Below are 13,979 nucleotides of genomic sequence, written 5' to 3'. Positions count from 1 at the left end.
GCTAGTCAGCATCCCAGTGCTCATAAAGGATGCCCTAGTATGTGTTCCTTGTGTGGTGCCTAACTGTATCACTGAGGCTCTGCTAACCAGAACCTCAGTGTTTATGCTCTTTCTGCTTTTAAAATTGTCACTGCAGGCTAGTGACTAATTTTACCAATTCTCATTGGCACACTGGAACACCCCTATAATTCCCTAGAATGTGGTACCTAGGTACCCAGGGTATTGGGGTTCCAGGAAATCCCAATGGGCTGCAGCATTCCTTTTGCCACCCATAGGGATCTCAGACAATTCTTACACAGGACTGCCACTGCAGCCTGAGTGAAATAACGTCCACGTTATTTCACAGCCATTTTACACTGCACTTAAGTAACTTATAAGTCACCTATATGTCTAACCCTCACTTGGTGAAGGTTGGGTGCCAAGTTACTTAGTGTGTGGGCACCCTGGCACTAGCCAAGGTGCCCCTACATTGTTCAGGGCAAATTCCCCGGACTTTGTGAGTGCGGGGACACCATTACACGCGTGCACTACATATAGGTCAATACCTATATGTAGCGTCACCATGGTAACCCCGAACATGGCCATGTAACATGTCTAGGATCATGGAATTGTCACCCCAATACCATTCTGGTATTGGGGGAGGACAATTCCATGCATACCCGGGTCTCCAGCACAGAGCCCGGGTACTGCAAAACTAACTTTCCGGGTCTCCACTGCAGCTACTGCTGCTGCCAACCCCTCAGACAGGTTTCTGCCCCCCTGGGGCCTGGGCAGCCTGGGCCCAGGAAGGCAGAACAAAGGATTTCCTCTGAGAGAGGGTGTTACATCCTCTCCCTTTGGAAATAGGTGTGAAGGGCTGGGGAGGAGTAGCCTCCCCCAGCTTCTGAAAATGCTTTGATGGGCACAGATGGTGCCCTCTCTGCATAAGCCAGTCTACACCAGTTCAGGGATCCCCCAGCCCTGCTCTGCTGCGAAACTGGACAAAGGAAAGGGGAGTGACCACTCCCCTGACGAGCACCTCCCATGAGCTCCTCCAGTGTGTCCCAGACCTCTGCCATCTTGGATGCAGAGGTGTGAGGGCACAATGGACAACTCTGAGTGGCCAGTGCCAGCAGGTGATGTCAGAGTCCCCTCCTGATAGGTGCTTACCTTTCGCAGTAGCCAATCCTCCTCTGTGGGCTATTTAGGGTCTCTCCTGTGGGCATCTCACCAGATAACGAATGCAAGAGCTCACCAGAGTTCCTCTGCACTTCCCTCTTCAACTTCTGCCAAGGATCGACCGCTGACTGCTCCAGGACGCCTGCATAACCGCAACAAAGTAGCAAGAAGACTACCAGCAACATTGTAGTGCATCATCCTGCCGGCTTTCTCAACTGTTTCCTGGTGGTGCATGCTCTGAGGGCTGTCTGCTTTCACCCTGCACTGGAAGCCAAGAAGAAATCTCCTGTGGGTCGAAGGAATCTTCGCCCTGCCAATGCAGGCACCAAACTTCTGCATCACCGGTCGTCTGGGTCCCCTCTCATCCTGACGAGCGTGGTCCCTGGAACACAGGAGCTGGGTCCAAGTGTCTTCGACAGTCCAGTGGCCCTTCTGTCCAAATTTGGTGGAGGTAAGTCCTTGCCTCCCCACGCCAGACAGTAATCCTGTGTACTGAGTGAACTGCAGCTGCTCGGGCTTCTGTGCACTTTTGCAAGACGTCCTTCGTGCACAACCTAGCCCAGGTCCCCAGCACTCCTTCCTGCATTGCCCAACTCGCTGAGTTGGACTCCGATGTCGTGGGACCCTCTTTTGTGACTCTGAGTCGACCGCTGTCCTCAGATCTTCTAAGTGCCTGTTCAGGTACTTCTGCAGGTGCTGCCTGCTTCTGCGTGGGCTCTCTGTGTTGCTGAGCGCCCCCTCTGTCTCCTCCTCCAAGGGGCAACCTCCTGGTCCTTCCTGGGCCCTAGCAACACCCAAAATCCTCAACCGCGACTCTTGCAGCTAGCAAGGCTTGTTTGCGGTCTTTCTGCATGGAAACAACTCTGCATTCTCCAGCATGCCGTGGGACATCTTCTGACCAAAGGACATGTTCCCGGCACTTTCCGTTGTTGCTGAATCTTTGGCTTCTTCCAACCGGAGGCAGCCCTTATGCACCTTCATCCGGGGTTTAGTGGGCTCCTGCCCCCGCTGGACACTTGTGTGACTCTTGGACTTGGTCCCCTTCTTTTACAGGTCCTTAGGTCCAGGAATCCGTCTTCAGTGTTTTGCAGTCAGTTGCTGTCCTTGCAGAATCCCCTATCTCGTCTTTACTGTCTTTCTTGGGTAGTAGGGTAACTTTACTCCTACTTTTCAGGGTCTTGGGGCGGGGTATCTTGGACACCCTTAGTGTTTTCTTACACTCCCAGCGACCCTCTACACACTACACTAGGCCTGGGGTCCATTCATGGTTTGCATTCCACTTTTGGAGTATATGGTTTGTGTTGCCCCTAGGCCTATTTCTCCCTATTGCATTCTATTGTGATTCTACATTGTTTGCACTACTTTTTTAACTGTTATTTACCTGAATTTGGTTTGTGTGCATATCATTTGTGTATATTACTTACCTCCTAAGGGAGTGTATCCTCTGAGATACTTTTGGCATATTGTCACTAAAATAAAGTACCTTTATTTTTAGTGACTATGAGTATTGTGTTTTCTTATGATATAGTGCTATATGATATAAGAGGTATAGTAGGAGCTTTGCATGTCTCCTAGTTCAGCCTTAGCTGCTCTGCTATAGCTACCTCTATCAGCCTAAGCTGCTAGAACACCTGTAATCTACTAATAAGGGATAACTGGACCTGGCATAAGGTGAAAGTACCACAAGGTACCCACTATAAGTCAGGCCAGCCTCCTACACCCATTCAATAGGAATATTTAGCAGGAAATGTTTTTGGATAGGGCGTGCCTTCAGCCGTGGCTTTCACGGCAGCCCATATGTCATCGTCTGGTTTAGTTCCAGAACGGGTTACTGCAGCAACAGCAGCCGTAGCCACAGCTGATTTGGCTGATTCATCAGCCAGTGTATTTCCAGAGCCTAGTGTTAAGTTTCTATTCTCAGGTGCTATATTTTGGCAGAAGAAACCAATGGAAATGTCCAGTGTTGTTGTTTTTTTTTTGCGCACTATGTTGTTCATGAGTGCTGTGTTATGAGTTTTGTATAGCGTATGTGCGTGTATGACTGTTTAAACATCTGTAGACTATTCTGTACGAATGGTCCGGTTTAGCTACTGGGAATAATGGATAATTCATTGGTGAGACACAGGGTTCGAGTTCACCTTGGTACTCCAGTTGTTTGAGGATTTCCCTCACAGGTTCTTCATGTTTCATTGGATACTGGGGTTGTGGTTTTGTGGTTGGGGTTGATTTTTAATAGGGATTACATGATAGGGGAAATCTTTATCCCATCCTACGTGGTTGCGATATAACGTGGCTGCCTGCGCCAATGCCCAATTGATGGCGTAGGATTGTGCAAGCTCCTCGGGAACAAGAGGTGAGAAAGAAGGTTTAATAACATCTCCCCATATGGGCAGGTATGGACAAATTCAGGTGGCCAATGCCTTTTGGCCAATATCATATATGTTTACGACGCAGTCCCAAATTATTGCGTCTATTGTGCACTCAATGTCTCCTTCTAACTGTAACGTTACTTTGTACACCCTATCAGGCATGGAGAAACGCATGTTCGCAGTCTCTACTTGTAGGAAGTCATCAGTTGCTTTCACCTCCAGATGCTCTAGAAGATTCGGCAAACTATTGTGACCTCTGCCGCGCTGTCTAATAGCGTTAATGCCCACTTATTTTTCTTCAATAGAGCCCTCTTTTTGAGTGGCATGTCAAACTGCAACTGCTGCCCCCTTTTCCTTTTTGAATTGAGGTTTTTGTTGGGGAAGTTTCTCTTCTTTTTTAACAGAAACTTCTGTTGAGTGTTGTGATTGCTGTCTCGGTTTCACGTACTCAGTTCTTCGCTCTGACCGCCCACCTCTGTCACTGTCTTTTTCCAGGGAGTCCTGAAAGGAATGAGATTGGCGTCTATCAGTATATTGATATCTGTCAGGTGTTTTTATATTATCTCTATTTCTGAGATTATATGTATTCTTCGGGGTCTCCCTATGCAGAGAATCTCCTCTTTCTTTTGTAGGTGTTTGTTATTTTTTATCCCAGTGTTTCTTAGTACCCTCAGCAGCTTGCTTGGTAGAATCTTTATTAGATTTACCCTGAAATTGTGGTTTTGTGGGTCTGGACCCCAGACTATCTCGACCAATGCTAGAGTAGCTCTCCGCAATAATCTTTTGCAGCTCACGTTCTTGATCCTGTGGAGTAACATCCCGGAGCATCATGCGCACTGCTAGTGCGACTGCTTCCGCTTTAAAGTTACTTAATATGATTGAAGATACAGTGGCAAAATTGCCCATGAGTTGCATCCCCAGGTCCAGGGCCGGGGCAGCCCCGTATTCATCTTGAATCTCTTTCAACACTTCTGGTAAATTGGCAAGTGCCGGTGTACTGTGTGCAGTAGTATAGAGCGTGGCAAATACCGTGCCCCATGTATTACAGTTATCTATAGTGGGAACCAACCCAAATGGCAAGCACATAGCTAATATTCTATGTTTATCCTGAGGCCCTGTATGGGGAAATACTGCTTCCAGTGTGTTTATCTTTTGAGCTAACCAAAACAGAATTTCTTCTTGTTTGGCGGGTACTTTACCCATGATCAAATGTATAGTCGCAGGATTAATGCTTGGCGTCACTGCATGTGGTTGCACTGGTGCGGCACATGCTGGGTTTGTATTCAATGTTTGCATTACAAACTGTACTAATCATCTGTATATTGCTGTCAGCTCAGCATATAAGCGGCGGACTTCAGCTGCAGTTAAATTTGCTGCAGCAGGGTGAGGTGTATAAGTGGCCAATAAAGGCCAGGTAGGACCATCATTACTTAGAGGACCTAACCTAACATGTAAAATTGTGTGGGGTAGAGCGCCATCAAACCAATTATTATGTTCTTGATAAGATAGAGGTATTTCCAGATATGAATATGCTGTGTATTGTGCAGGTGCGTTGCAGGTGTATAGTGATGAAATGTATTTGTGTTCCCATCAGCTGCTCGAAATGTGACCCAAGAATAAAACAATTCTGTTCTATAGGCTAGATGAGCCTCAACAACAAATGTGACTGGACCACCCTGGGCCGTTAGGCCATGTGCCAATAAATGTGCAGTAAGGGGTGGTCGCATATTGACTGCAATTGCTACCTGTTGTGGATTCGCCATAATGAATGGTACATTTCGTTCGGAGATAGGCACACCAAATGGGGATTATCCTTTTAGAGTTCAAGCTTGAACAACCTACGGTGTTAGATAGGTACTCCCTACTCAGTTGAGGAGGAAATCCTCAATACCACGGACGTCTCCGTATATAGTACTGAGGTGTCTTTGTATGTAGTGAGACAGAGATACTCAGGAGGACCCGAAAATTAGAGCCTGACCAAACGTTGGCGGTGCAATGTCGCGTAGGCTCTCATTATTCTAATGAGACTACTGGATTTGAGCGGAAGAATCGCCTGCGGTGTGGGAGACTGAGTCTAACCCACTACAGGTGACACCCGTCGGCCGGGTTTTTTCTCCGGCTAACTAGCAGTGCCTCATCTCCACCCAAGGGCAGGGATGATTGGGCAGCCAAGCGCATGACACAATTGACTCCTCAGGGAAATCGTGGTCACTCAGATCTCATCCGTTTCTCTCAGTTACAGTAGTCTCACATATACAAGCACAGTCAGAGGCAGTATATGTTTCAATAAGGTTTTTAATGAAGCAACTGCATCTTAGATAATAAAGCATGTACTGTAATAACCAGGACGATGAAGCATGACAGGATTAAAATTGTGACAAGGGGAGTAAAACATAAAAATAACGCTACCATATTGTCACTAGAGTCAGTAGACTAATTCCTACCTAGGCTATATTAGAGCACAGCATGTTAAGCTCTAGTTCTGCCCTTCAGGTACCCCTGGGAAGACATCATCCCTCATACCTGAGCAAGAGGCCTAAAGTCTGCATAAGCAGCTGTAGCGAAGCGTTTATCAATCAGCATACAGTTGTGGCCATCTGGCTGGAATCTCTCTCTAACGTGTATGGGACAGAGAAGTGTTTTTATAATAAAACAGCTGATGTTCTCAGAAAATTTCCCTACGTAAGGATGTGTATGTTTCTATGAATACCAGAGACAAAGCGTTACCGGCAACCTATCTTACTGTGGCCTTGAGAAAAGCACAGAGTGAAAGAAATGTCTTGTTTAAGACCGCAGTGCTGGCCTAGGCAAAGAACAGCTAGATAGAGAGAAATAAAACAAGACCGTAAATGTGGCTATTGTTAAAATAATAAACAAAGCTGAATAAAATATATCTATGTTAAAGTGCACAGTGGCAGGCCTAGCGTGCTAAAATAACGTGCATGGAGCTATAACTAAAATGGCTACACAACAGTACTTTACCACTGCTGACCAGTGCTAAAGTGCAAGTGCTTTCTGTGGAAACTGTATGTGTAATTGGCTTTTCCATGACTGGCATATTTGAATTACTAGTAAATCCCTAGAAAAGTGCACTAGAGGTGCCCAGGGCCTGTAAATCAAATGCTACTAATGGGTCCGCAGAACTGATTGTGCCACGCATATGAGTAGCCCTGTAAACATGCCTCAGACCTTCCACTGCAGTGTCTGTGTATGCAGTTTTAAACTGCCAATTCAAACTGACAAGTGTACCCACTTCTCTTCCCTTTTTATACATTTAAGGAACCCCTAAGGTAGGCCCAAGGTAGCCTCATGGGCAGAGTGCAGTGTATGTTAAAGGTAGGACATGTACTGATGTGTTTTACATTTCCTGACAGTGAAATACTGCCAAATTAGGTGTTCATTGTTGCAAGGTCTAGCTCTCTCAGAGGTTAACACGGGGACTGCCTTTAAATATCTTTTAAGTGCAGTTTTCCATTGGGAGCAGATAGAGATCTGAACTCACAATTTAAAAATACATCTTTTGGCAAAGTTGGCTTTTAGATTGTCAGTTTGAAAATGCCACTTTTAGAAAGTGGGCATTTTCTGGCTTAACAATTCTGTGCCTCTGCCGGCTTGTGTATGCCATGTCTGGGTCAGACTGACGGTTGGGCTGTTTGTGAATCTCCACTAGACAGTGACACAAAGGGAGCTGGGGTGTAGCCTGATTATCCTTATGAGTCTCCTGGGCTAGAGTGGGGAAGGAGAAGCTGACACTTATACCTGAAAGGACTGTGCCTGCCCTCACACAATGCAGTCTCCAACCCCCTGGTGTGTGTCTGGGGCCAGGCCTGGGCAAGGCAGAAGCTTGTCAACAACAGAGACTTTCTTCTGAAATTTGCCTACTTCAAAGGCAGAAAGGGGTAAAAGTGGTGGAGCCAAAACCCCAGGCTTTTAGATTACTTCTTGGGTCAAGAGGAACCTTTGCCAAGGAGAAAAGCTGAAAAGCTGGAGGAGAGGTACTGCCCCTTTGCCTTTGAGTGTGCTTTGCTGGGTTGGCCTGCAGTTGCTGCTTCTGCCTGAGAGAGGATATAGACTGGACTTTGTGGTATTTTCCTACTTGTGAAGTGTCTCTAAGGGGTTGGACTGCACTTGCCCTCTGTTTCGAAGTCTCAGGGCCATCAAGGACTTCCTCTGCTAGCACCTGGGCTCTCTTACTGAGACTTCCACTGTGCCAAGTGGTGCCCACTCCAGTCCCTGGGCCTTTGAAAGGTGAAGCTGGTGGAACCAAGATTGATATCCACGCACAAGGAACCACACAGGAGAAAATCGATGCACCACCTGCAACGTGTCTGTAAAAATCAATGCACCACCTGCATTGCGGCTGGAGAAACGATGCAACACCTGCTTGCGGCTGCTAAAATTGACGCAATCCCCGACGCAGCGCAGTTATCCACCACCGTGCGGCTGGATTTCGCACGCATCATCGTTGGGCATCAAAGTCATTGTGAACCTGTGCAGACCTGAGGTTGCCCATCCAGAAATCGATGCATCGCTGTAGGAAAATGCCTCTCATGGCATGGTTACCCCCTAACTTTTTGCCTTTTGTTGATGCCAGTTATGATTGAAAGTGTGCTGGGACCCTGATAACCAGGCCCCAGCACCAGTGTTCTTTCCCTAAACTGCACCTTTGTTCCCACAATTGGATCAGCCCTGGCACACAGATAAGCCCCTTGTAAATGGTAACCCTGGTACCAAGGGCCCTGTGTCCAAGGAAGGTTTCTAAGGGCTGCAGAATGTATTATGCTACCCTGGGGACCCCTCACTCAGCACATGCACACTGCCTCACAGCGTGTGTTTGCTGGTGGGGAGAAAATGACTAAGTCGACATGGCACTCCCCTCAGAGATCCATGCCCACACCCCACTTCCTGTGGCATAGGTAAGTCACCCCTCTAGCAGGCCTTACAGCCCTAAGGCAGGGTGCACTATACCACAGATGAGGGCATAGTTGCATGAGCACTAGGCCCCTACAGTGTCTAAGCCAAATCTTACACATTGTAAGTGCAGAGTAGCCATAAGGAGTATATGGTCTGGGAGTCTGTCAAATACAAACTCCACAGTGCCATAATGGCTACACTGAATTCTGGGAAGTTTGGTATCGAACTTCTCAGCACAATAAATCCACACTGATGCCAGTGTGGGATTTATTGAAACATACACACAGAGGGCATCTTAGAGATGCCCCCTGTAAACCAGTCCAACTGCCAGTGTTAGGCTGACCAGTTCCTGCCAGCCTGCCACATCCAGATGGGTTTCTGGCAAGATGGGGTGAGTGCCTTTGTCACTCTGTGGCCAGGAACAAAGCCTGCACTGGGTGGATGTGTTTCTCACCTCCCCCTGCATGAACAGTAACACCTGGTGGTGAGCCTCAAAGGCTCAAGCCTGGTGTTACAGCGCCCCAGGGCACTCCAGCTAGTGGAGATGCCCGCCCCTCCGGACACAGCCCCCACTTTTGGTGGCAAATCCAGAGGAGATAATGAGAAAAACAAGGATGAGTCACCCATCAGGCAGGACAGCTCCTAAGGTGTCCTGAGCTGAGGTGACCCCTGCCTTAAGAAATCCTCCATCTTGTTTGGATTCCCACAATAGGAATAGGAATGTGCTCCCCTCCGCTCAGGGAGGAGGCACAAAGAGAGTGTAGCTACCCTCCAGGACAGTAGCCATTGGCTACTGCCCCCCAGACCTAAACATACTCCTAAATTGAGTATTTAGGGGCGACGCTGAACCCAGGAAATCAGATTCCAGCAACCTGAAGAAATAAGAAGGCCCCGCAGAGATGACAGAGACGACAACTGACTTGGCCCAGGCCTACCGGCCTGTCTTCAGACTCAAAGAACCTGCACAGCGACGCATCCAGTGAGACCAGCGACCTCTGAGGACTCAGAGGACTGACCTGCACCTAACGGACCAAGAACCTCCAGAGGACAGTGGCTCTGTCCATAAACAGCAACAAGAAACCAACTTTAAAGAGACTCCTGCCTCACTCCGGAAGCGTGAGTCTTCACAGTCTGCACCCGATGCCGCCGGCTCGAGTTCAGGGGAACCAATACCGCAGAGAGGACTCCCAGGCGACTCCAATGACGTGGACACCCTGAGTCGACCTCCCTGCACCCCCACAGCGACACCTGCAGAGAAGATCCAGAGGCTCCCCCTGCCCGCGACTGCCTGGTAACAAAGGAACCCGACGCCCAAACCAAGCACTGCTCCCGCAGCCCCCAGGACGAGAGGAACCACCTACCAGTGCAGGAGTGATCAGCAGGCGGCCCACACCATAGCCCAGACAGTGGCTGGCCCGAGAATCCCCCCCTGTGCCTTGCCTGCATCGCCAGAGTGACCCCCGGGTCCCTCCATTGATTTCAATACAAAACCCGACACCTACTTTGCACACTGCACCTGAGGGTGTATTTTGTGTGCCTGTGTGTCCCCCTCCCAGTGCTCTACAAAACCCCCCTGATCTGCTCCCCGAGGACGCAGGTACTTAACTGGTAGCAGACTGGAACCGGAGCACCCCTGTTCTCCATAGGCGCCTATGTTATTTGGGCTCTACTTTGACCTCTGCACCTCACCGGCCCTGTGTTACTGGTGCTGAGGGTTTGGGGTTGCCTTGAACCCCCAACGGTGAGCTGCCTATGCCCAGGAGACTGAACTTGGAAGTGCTTTACTTACCTGAGAAACTAACCAATACTTACCTCCCCCAGGAACTGTTGATTTTTGCAGTGTCCACTTTTAAAATAGCTTATCGCCATTTTTGTGAAAACTGTGTGTACTACTGTTTTAATTCAAAGTTCCATACTTACCTGTGTGAAGTACCTTACAATTTATGTACTTACCTAAATTCTGAATCTTGTGGTTCTAAAATAAATGAAGAAAAGAATATGTTTCTACATAAAAAACTATTGGCCTGGAGTTGTCCTTGAGTGTGTGTTCTCATTTATTGCCTGTGTGGGTACAACAAATGCTTAACACTACCCTCTGATAAGCCCACTGCTCGACCACACTACCACACAATAGAGCATTAGTATTATCTAATTTTGCCACTATCAACCTCTAAGAGGAACCCTTGGACTCTGTGCACACTATCTCTCACTTTGTGATAGTATATACAGAGCCAACTTCTGACAATCGCTCTTCTGTGGGAGAGAAAAACAACGCATCACCTACCTGACGGGAGAAGAAGCAACGCACAGCCTCACCTGCGATTAAGGAATCTACGCATCGCTGACCTTTCCGACGCATGCTCACCCATTCAGCTTTATTTGTGACACAAACCAGGTACTTTGTGTAACATCAACGCATCCATTGTTTTCTGTAGAGTAAGACTCTTTTTAATTTAAAAATACACAACTTTACTTGTGTATGTTGGATTTTGGTCATTGTGGTCTTGTTTGATTTAGATAAATATTGGTTATATTTCTAAACTGGTGTGGTATCCATTTTGTAGTGTTTCCGCTGTATTCCTGTGTGTGTTTGTACAAATTCTTTACACATTGCCTTTTAGATAAGCCTGACTGTTTGTGCCAAGCTACCAAGGGGGTGGGCAGGGGTTATCTTAAATGTGCATCTCCATTGCCATGACTAGAGAGAGGGTCCCTGTTTGGACAGAGACACCCCATTTCTAACAGTTTCCATGACCTACACCAGTAGGTTTATATGTAGTAGTAAGAAGGTGTATCAGTATTCCCTATATTCACATTTGGGGAGCAAGAAAGCCTTTTAATCAGCAAGCATTTTCCATGCAAGGGAAAATTATGATTTTATATTTTTTCTAAATTATGATGCTTTTCAGTGAAGTAAGGATGAGAAAGTAGAAAAATGGTCCCCGTTTTCTCAGGAGGAGTTTGTTTAGGAAGGATGTTTATTCTAGAAAAGAAAAATGTATCTAAAAAAATAGTTCTAAACGCTTCCTATGTACTGTACTCTTTGCTTGCATGTATGCTTATACGTAAATGTTTCATAGAGGGCCAGCATTGGTACGAGCATGAGTTAACAGTTGTGTTTAAGAGAGAAGACATGAGGGGAACTGAAGACGTTGGCAGAAGGGAAGGGAGCGGTGTAGACTTGCGAACGCAGCTTGCGGTGGGGCTTGTCTGACCTTAGTTTAAATGTTTATTGACCTTATATTAACAATGCTAAAGTCACGTAGATCATGTGAAGTACCAAGTGATAAAAGTAAAGAAACAACACCGCTGCCCAAATTGAATGAAGAAACATCCGTGTCCAAACAATTGAATGATCAAACATTCAAATATGACCAAACAGCAGATCAGCAATAGAATGTGGAACAATGAAATCAAATACATTGGTTAATCACAGATGAATTAATAAGCAATCTTTGTTCAGAACAGTCAAATCAGTTGGGAATCCTAAACTAGCCTAAAATTAGATATGCATGTTTGGGCTTACATGCAAAAGAGAAGAACAGACAAAAAGTACATTTAGAAAACATCTGGCTAAGGCGCTAATCAAAACAGTGGTTGTTATCTAAAAGAGAGAAAACACAAAAAGGACAAAATGCACATTTATACCTCTCCTTAATGGATTAGTGCAGCATACGGCGAGGACATCATCAGCAGAGCATCTTCGGTCTCCTTTCAGGAAGGAGCAAGGGGAACAGTTCAGGAAGATTGGACTTAGTGCAACTGAACCATTAAGCATGTAGCAAATAGGTCTTTAGTCACTGAGAGCTAGAAGAAAACACACTTCAGGAAACTCTAGCAGGAACTAACTAACATCACATCTAACATTGTTGTATTAGACCCTCCAAAAGTAACTAACTAGCTTACTATTGGTCAGACTATGAGGAGATTTAGGCCAGAACCAATTACTGTCTTTTGCATCTTCCAAAGTATCCACGATTGGTCCATGTTCTTGGAGGAGACTCAGCAGAAAATACAAATGTTGCAGGCTATTCATAAGCACTGAGGATCATTGTTCTAGGGTACACATTACTTCTTTCCCAGGAAGGACAGACTAAGACAAAAGTTACATCCGTGGGAACAGAACTTTCTTACTGATTGCAAGTTTCACACGATGTTAGAGTCCATTCATTACGTATGAGATCAGCAAGACAAAAGAAATGGGCAATGTGTCCGGTGCAGCTATAGGAACAGAAAACATTGCAGCATCATTCTAACATGCTGAGTTAGCTTTAGGCCCCTACATGTGGGCCTAAATACATAATGTAAAATATATGTATTAACATTCATTATTATTATGAGACATCATTACAAAACATTTGTATGTTATTTATTGTAAAACATTCACTGGTCGAGTGGTGTCCACTATGGTGGTCACATCACGCCTTTTACAAGTTGCACATTTTAAACACACAGTTTCAAAGCAGCAGTTTGGCTTGTGTTTTCTCTATCTAGTTAGTATGTCAATTACTCAAATATGTGTTAATTAACCTCTGCTCCCTCAGACTAAAGGTTCATCCTACTTTTCTCAACTGGTAAGCGTGGAAGAATAGGATAAGAAGAATTATTCCTTTACTGAGTACATAAACCTAACTTCCCATTCAGAAATAATTTTATTTTGTAAATAAACTACATATTTTAACCATAACACAAGCAATATACACTGGAAATAAAACACACCATAGAAAACAGAAATGTCTACAACTTTTTTTGAGTTATGAAGGTACTTTCCATTTCCAGCTCCTCTGTTGTTACTTCCAACGTTTGCGGCTAGAACTCAGGTATGGTACAGGTGGAGACTCACAGGAGCTTCTGGTCTTACACAGAGACTGATGCTGCCTGGCTGTTCAGACAACTGTGGCTCTATAGCCAAAGCAAATATGACACAAAAAGAAAATAAAGGGCAACATGCATCTGTATTTAATTTTAATTAATTCATTCTGCGAACAGCCCCTGTACTAACTCAGTAAATCTGCGGGTTAGTGCATGAGATGCAGATAGCACAGTTCCAGCCACCAGGCTACTGTACACACTCCCACAAACCTATTTCAAGTCATACCATTTATGGGTTGAGGTAGATTGTTCTGTCTTATGTTCTCTTAGGTAGAATCAATACCTTGTATATGGGGCCATGGACATTCTTTGATGAACAGAGTGTGATGTTGACAGGTCTGGTTGAAAAGATCACAGGACAGAGTGCCTGAGCTGCAGTTCTATGGATCATGCATGCTATAGAAAGGTCGGAGCAGCCCCAAAGTGGTGGTGTTTCCTTGCAGTAATGTGTGTTCTGTCTCCCGCAGGATAGACCACTGCTCGCTTACTGGTTCTTGCTGTAAGGATATTGCGGCTGTGCTCAAAACTAAGAAGACCCTGAAAGAGCTCAATCTGAGCCACAACAGGCTGAAGGACTCCGGAGTACTTCATCTGTGTGAAGGGCTGAAACACCCAGCCTGCAAAATACAAAGGCTCTTGTAAGTAGCAGCTTATACTCCCGATAGA

General features: G+C 46.1%; 1 protein-coding gene across 1 annotated transcript in view; it reads left to right on the top strand.

Annotated features, from left to right (window-relative positions):
* Positions 1-13,979, top strand: part of LOC138295319 (NACHT, LRR and PYD domains-containing protein 3-like) — a 237,530-nt gene that overhangs the window by 204,021 nt on the left and 19,530 nt on the right. The window contains exon 5 of the mRNA XM_069233540.1: positions 13,781-13,951. Within this exon, the coding sequence (XP_069089641.1) occupies positions 13,781-13,951 (171 nt within the window). The remainder of the gene's footprint in view (positions 1-13,780; positions 13,952-13,979) is intronic.

The sequence above is a fragment of the Pleurodeles waltl genome, chromosome 5 (genome assembly GCF_031143425.1).
Source record: "Pleurodeles waltl isolate 20211129_DDA chromosome 5, aPleWal1.hap1.20221129, whole genome shotgun sequence".
Lineage (NCBI taxonomy): Eukaryota > Metazoa > Chordata > Amphibia > Caudata > Salamandridae > Pleurodeles > Pleurodeles waltl.
Note: the sequence above shows the minus strand (reverse complement) of the source record. Positions and strands in the feature narration are given on the sequence as shown.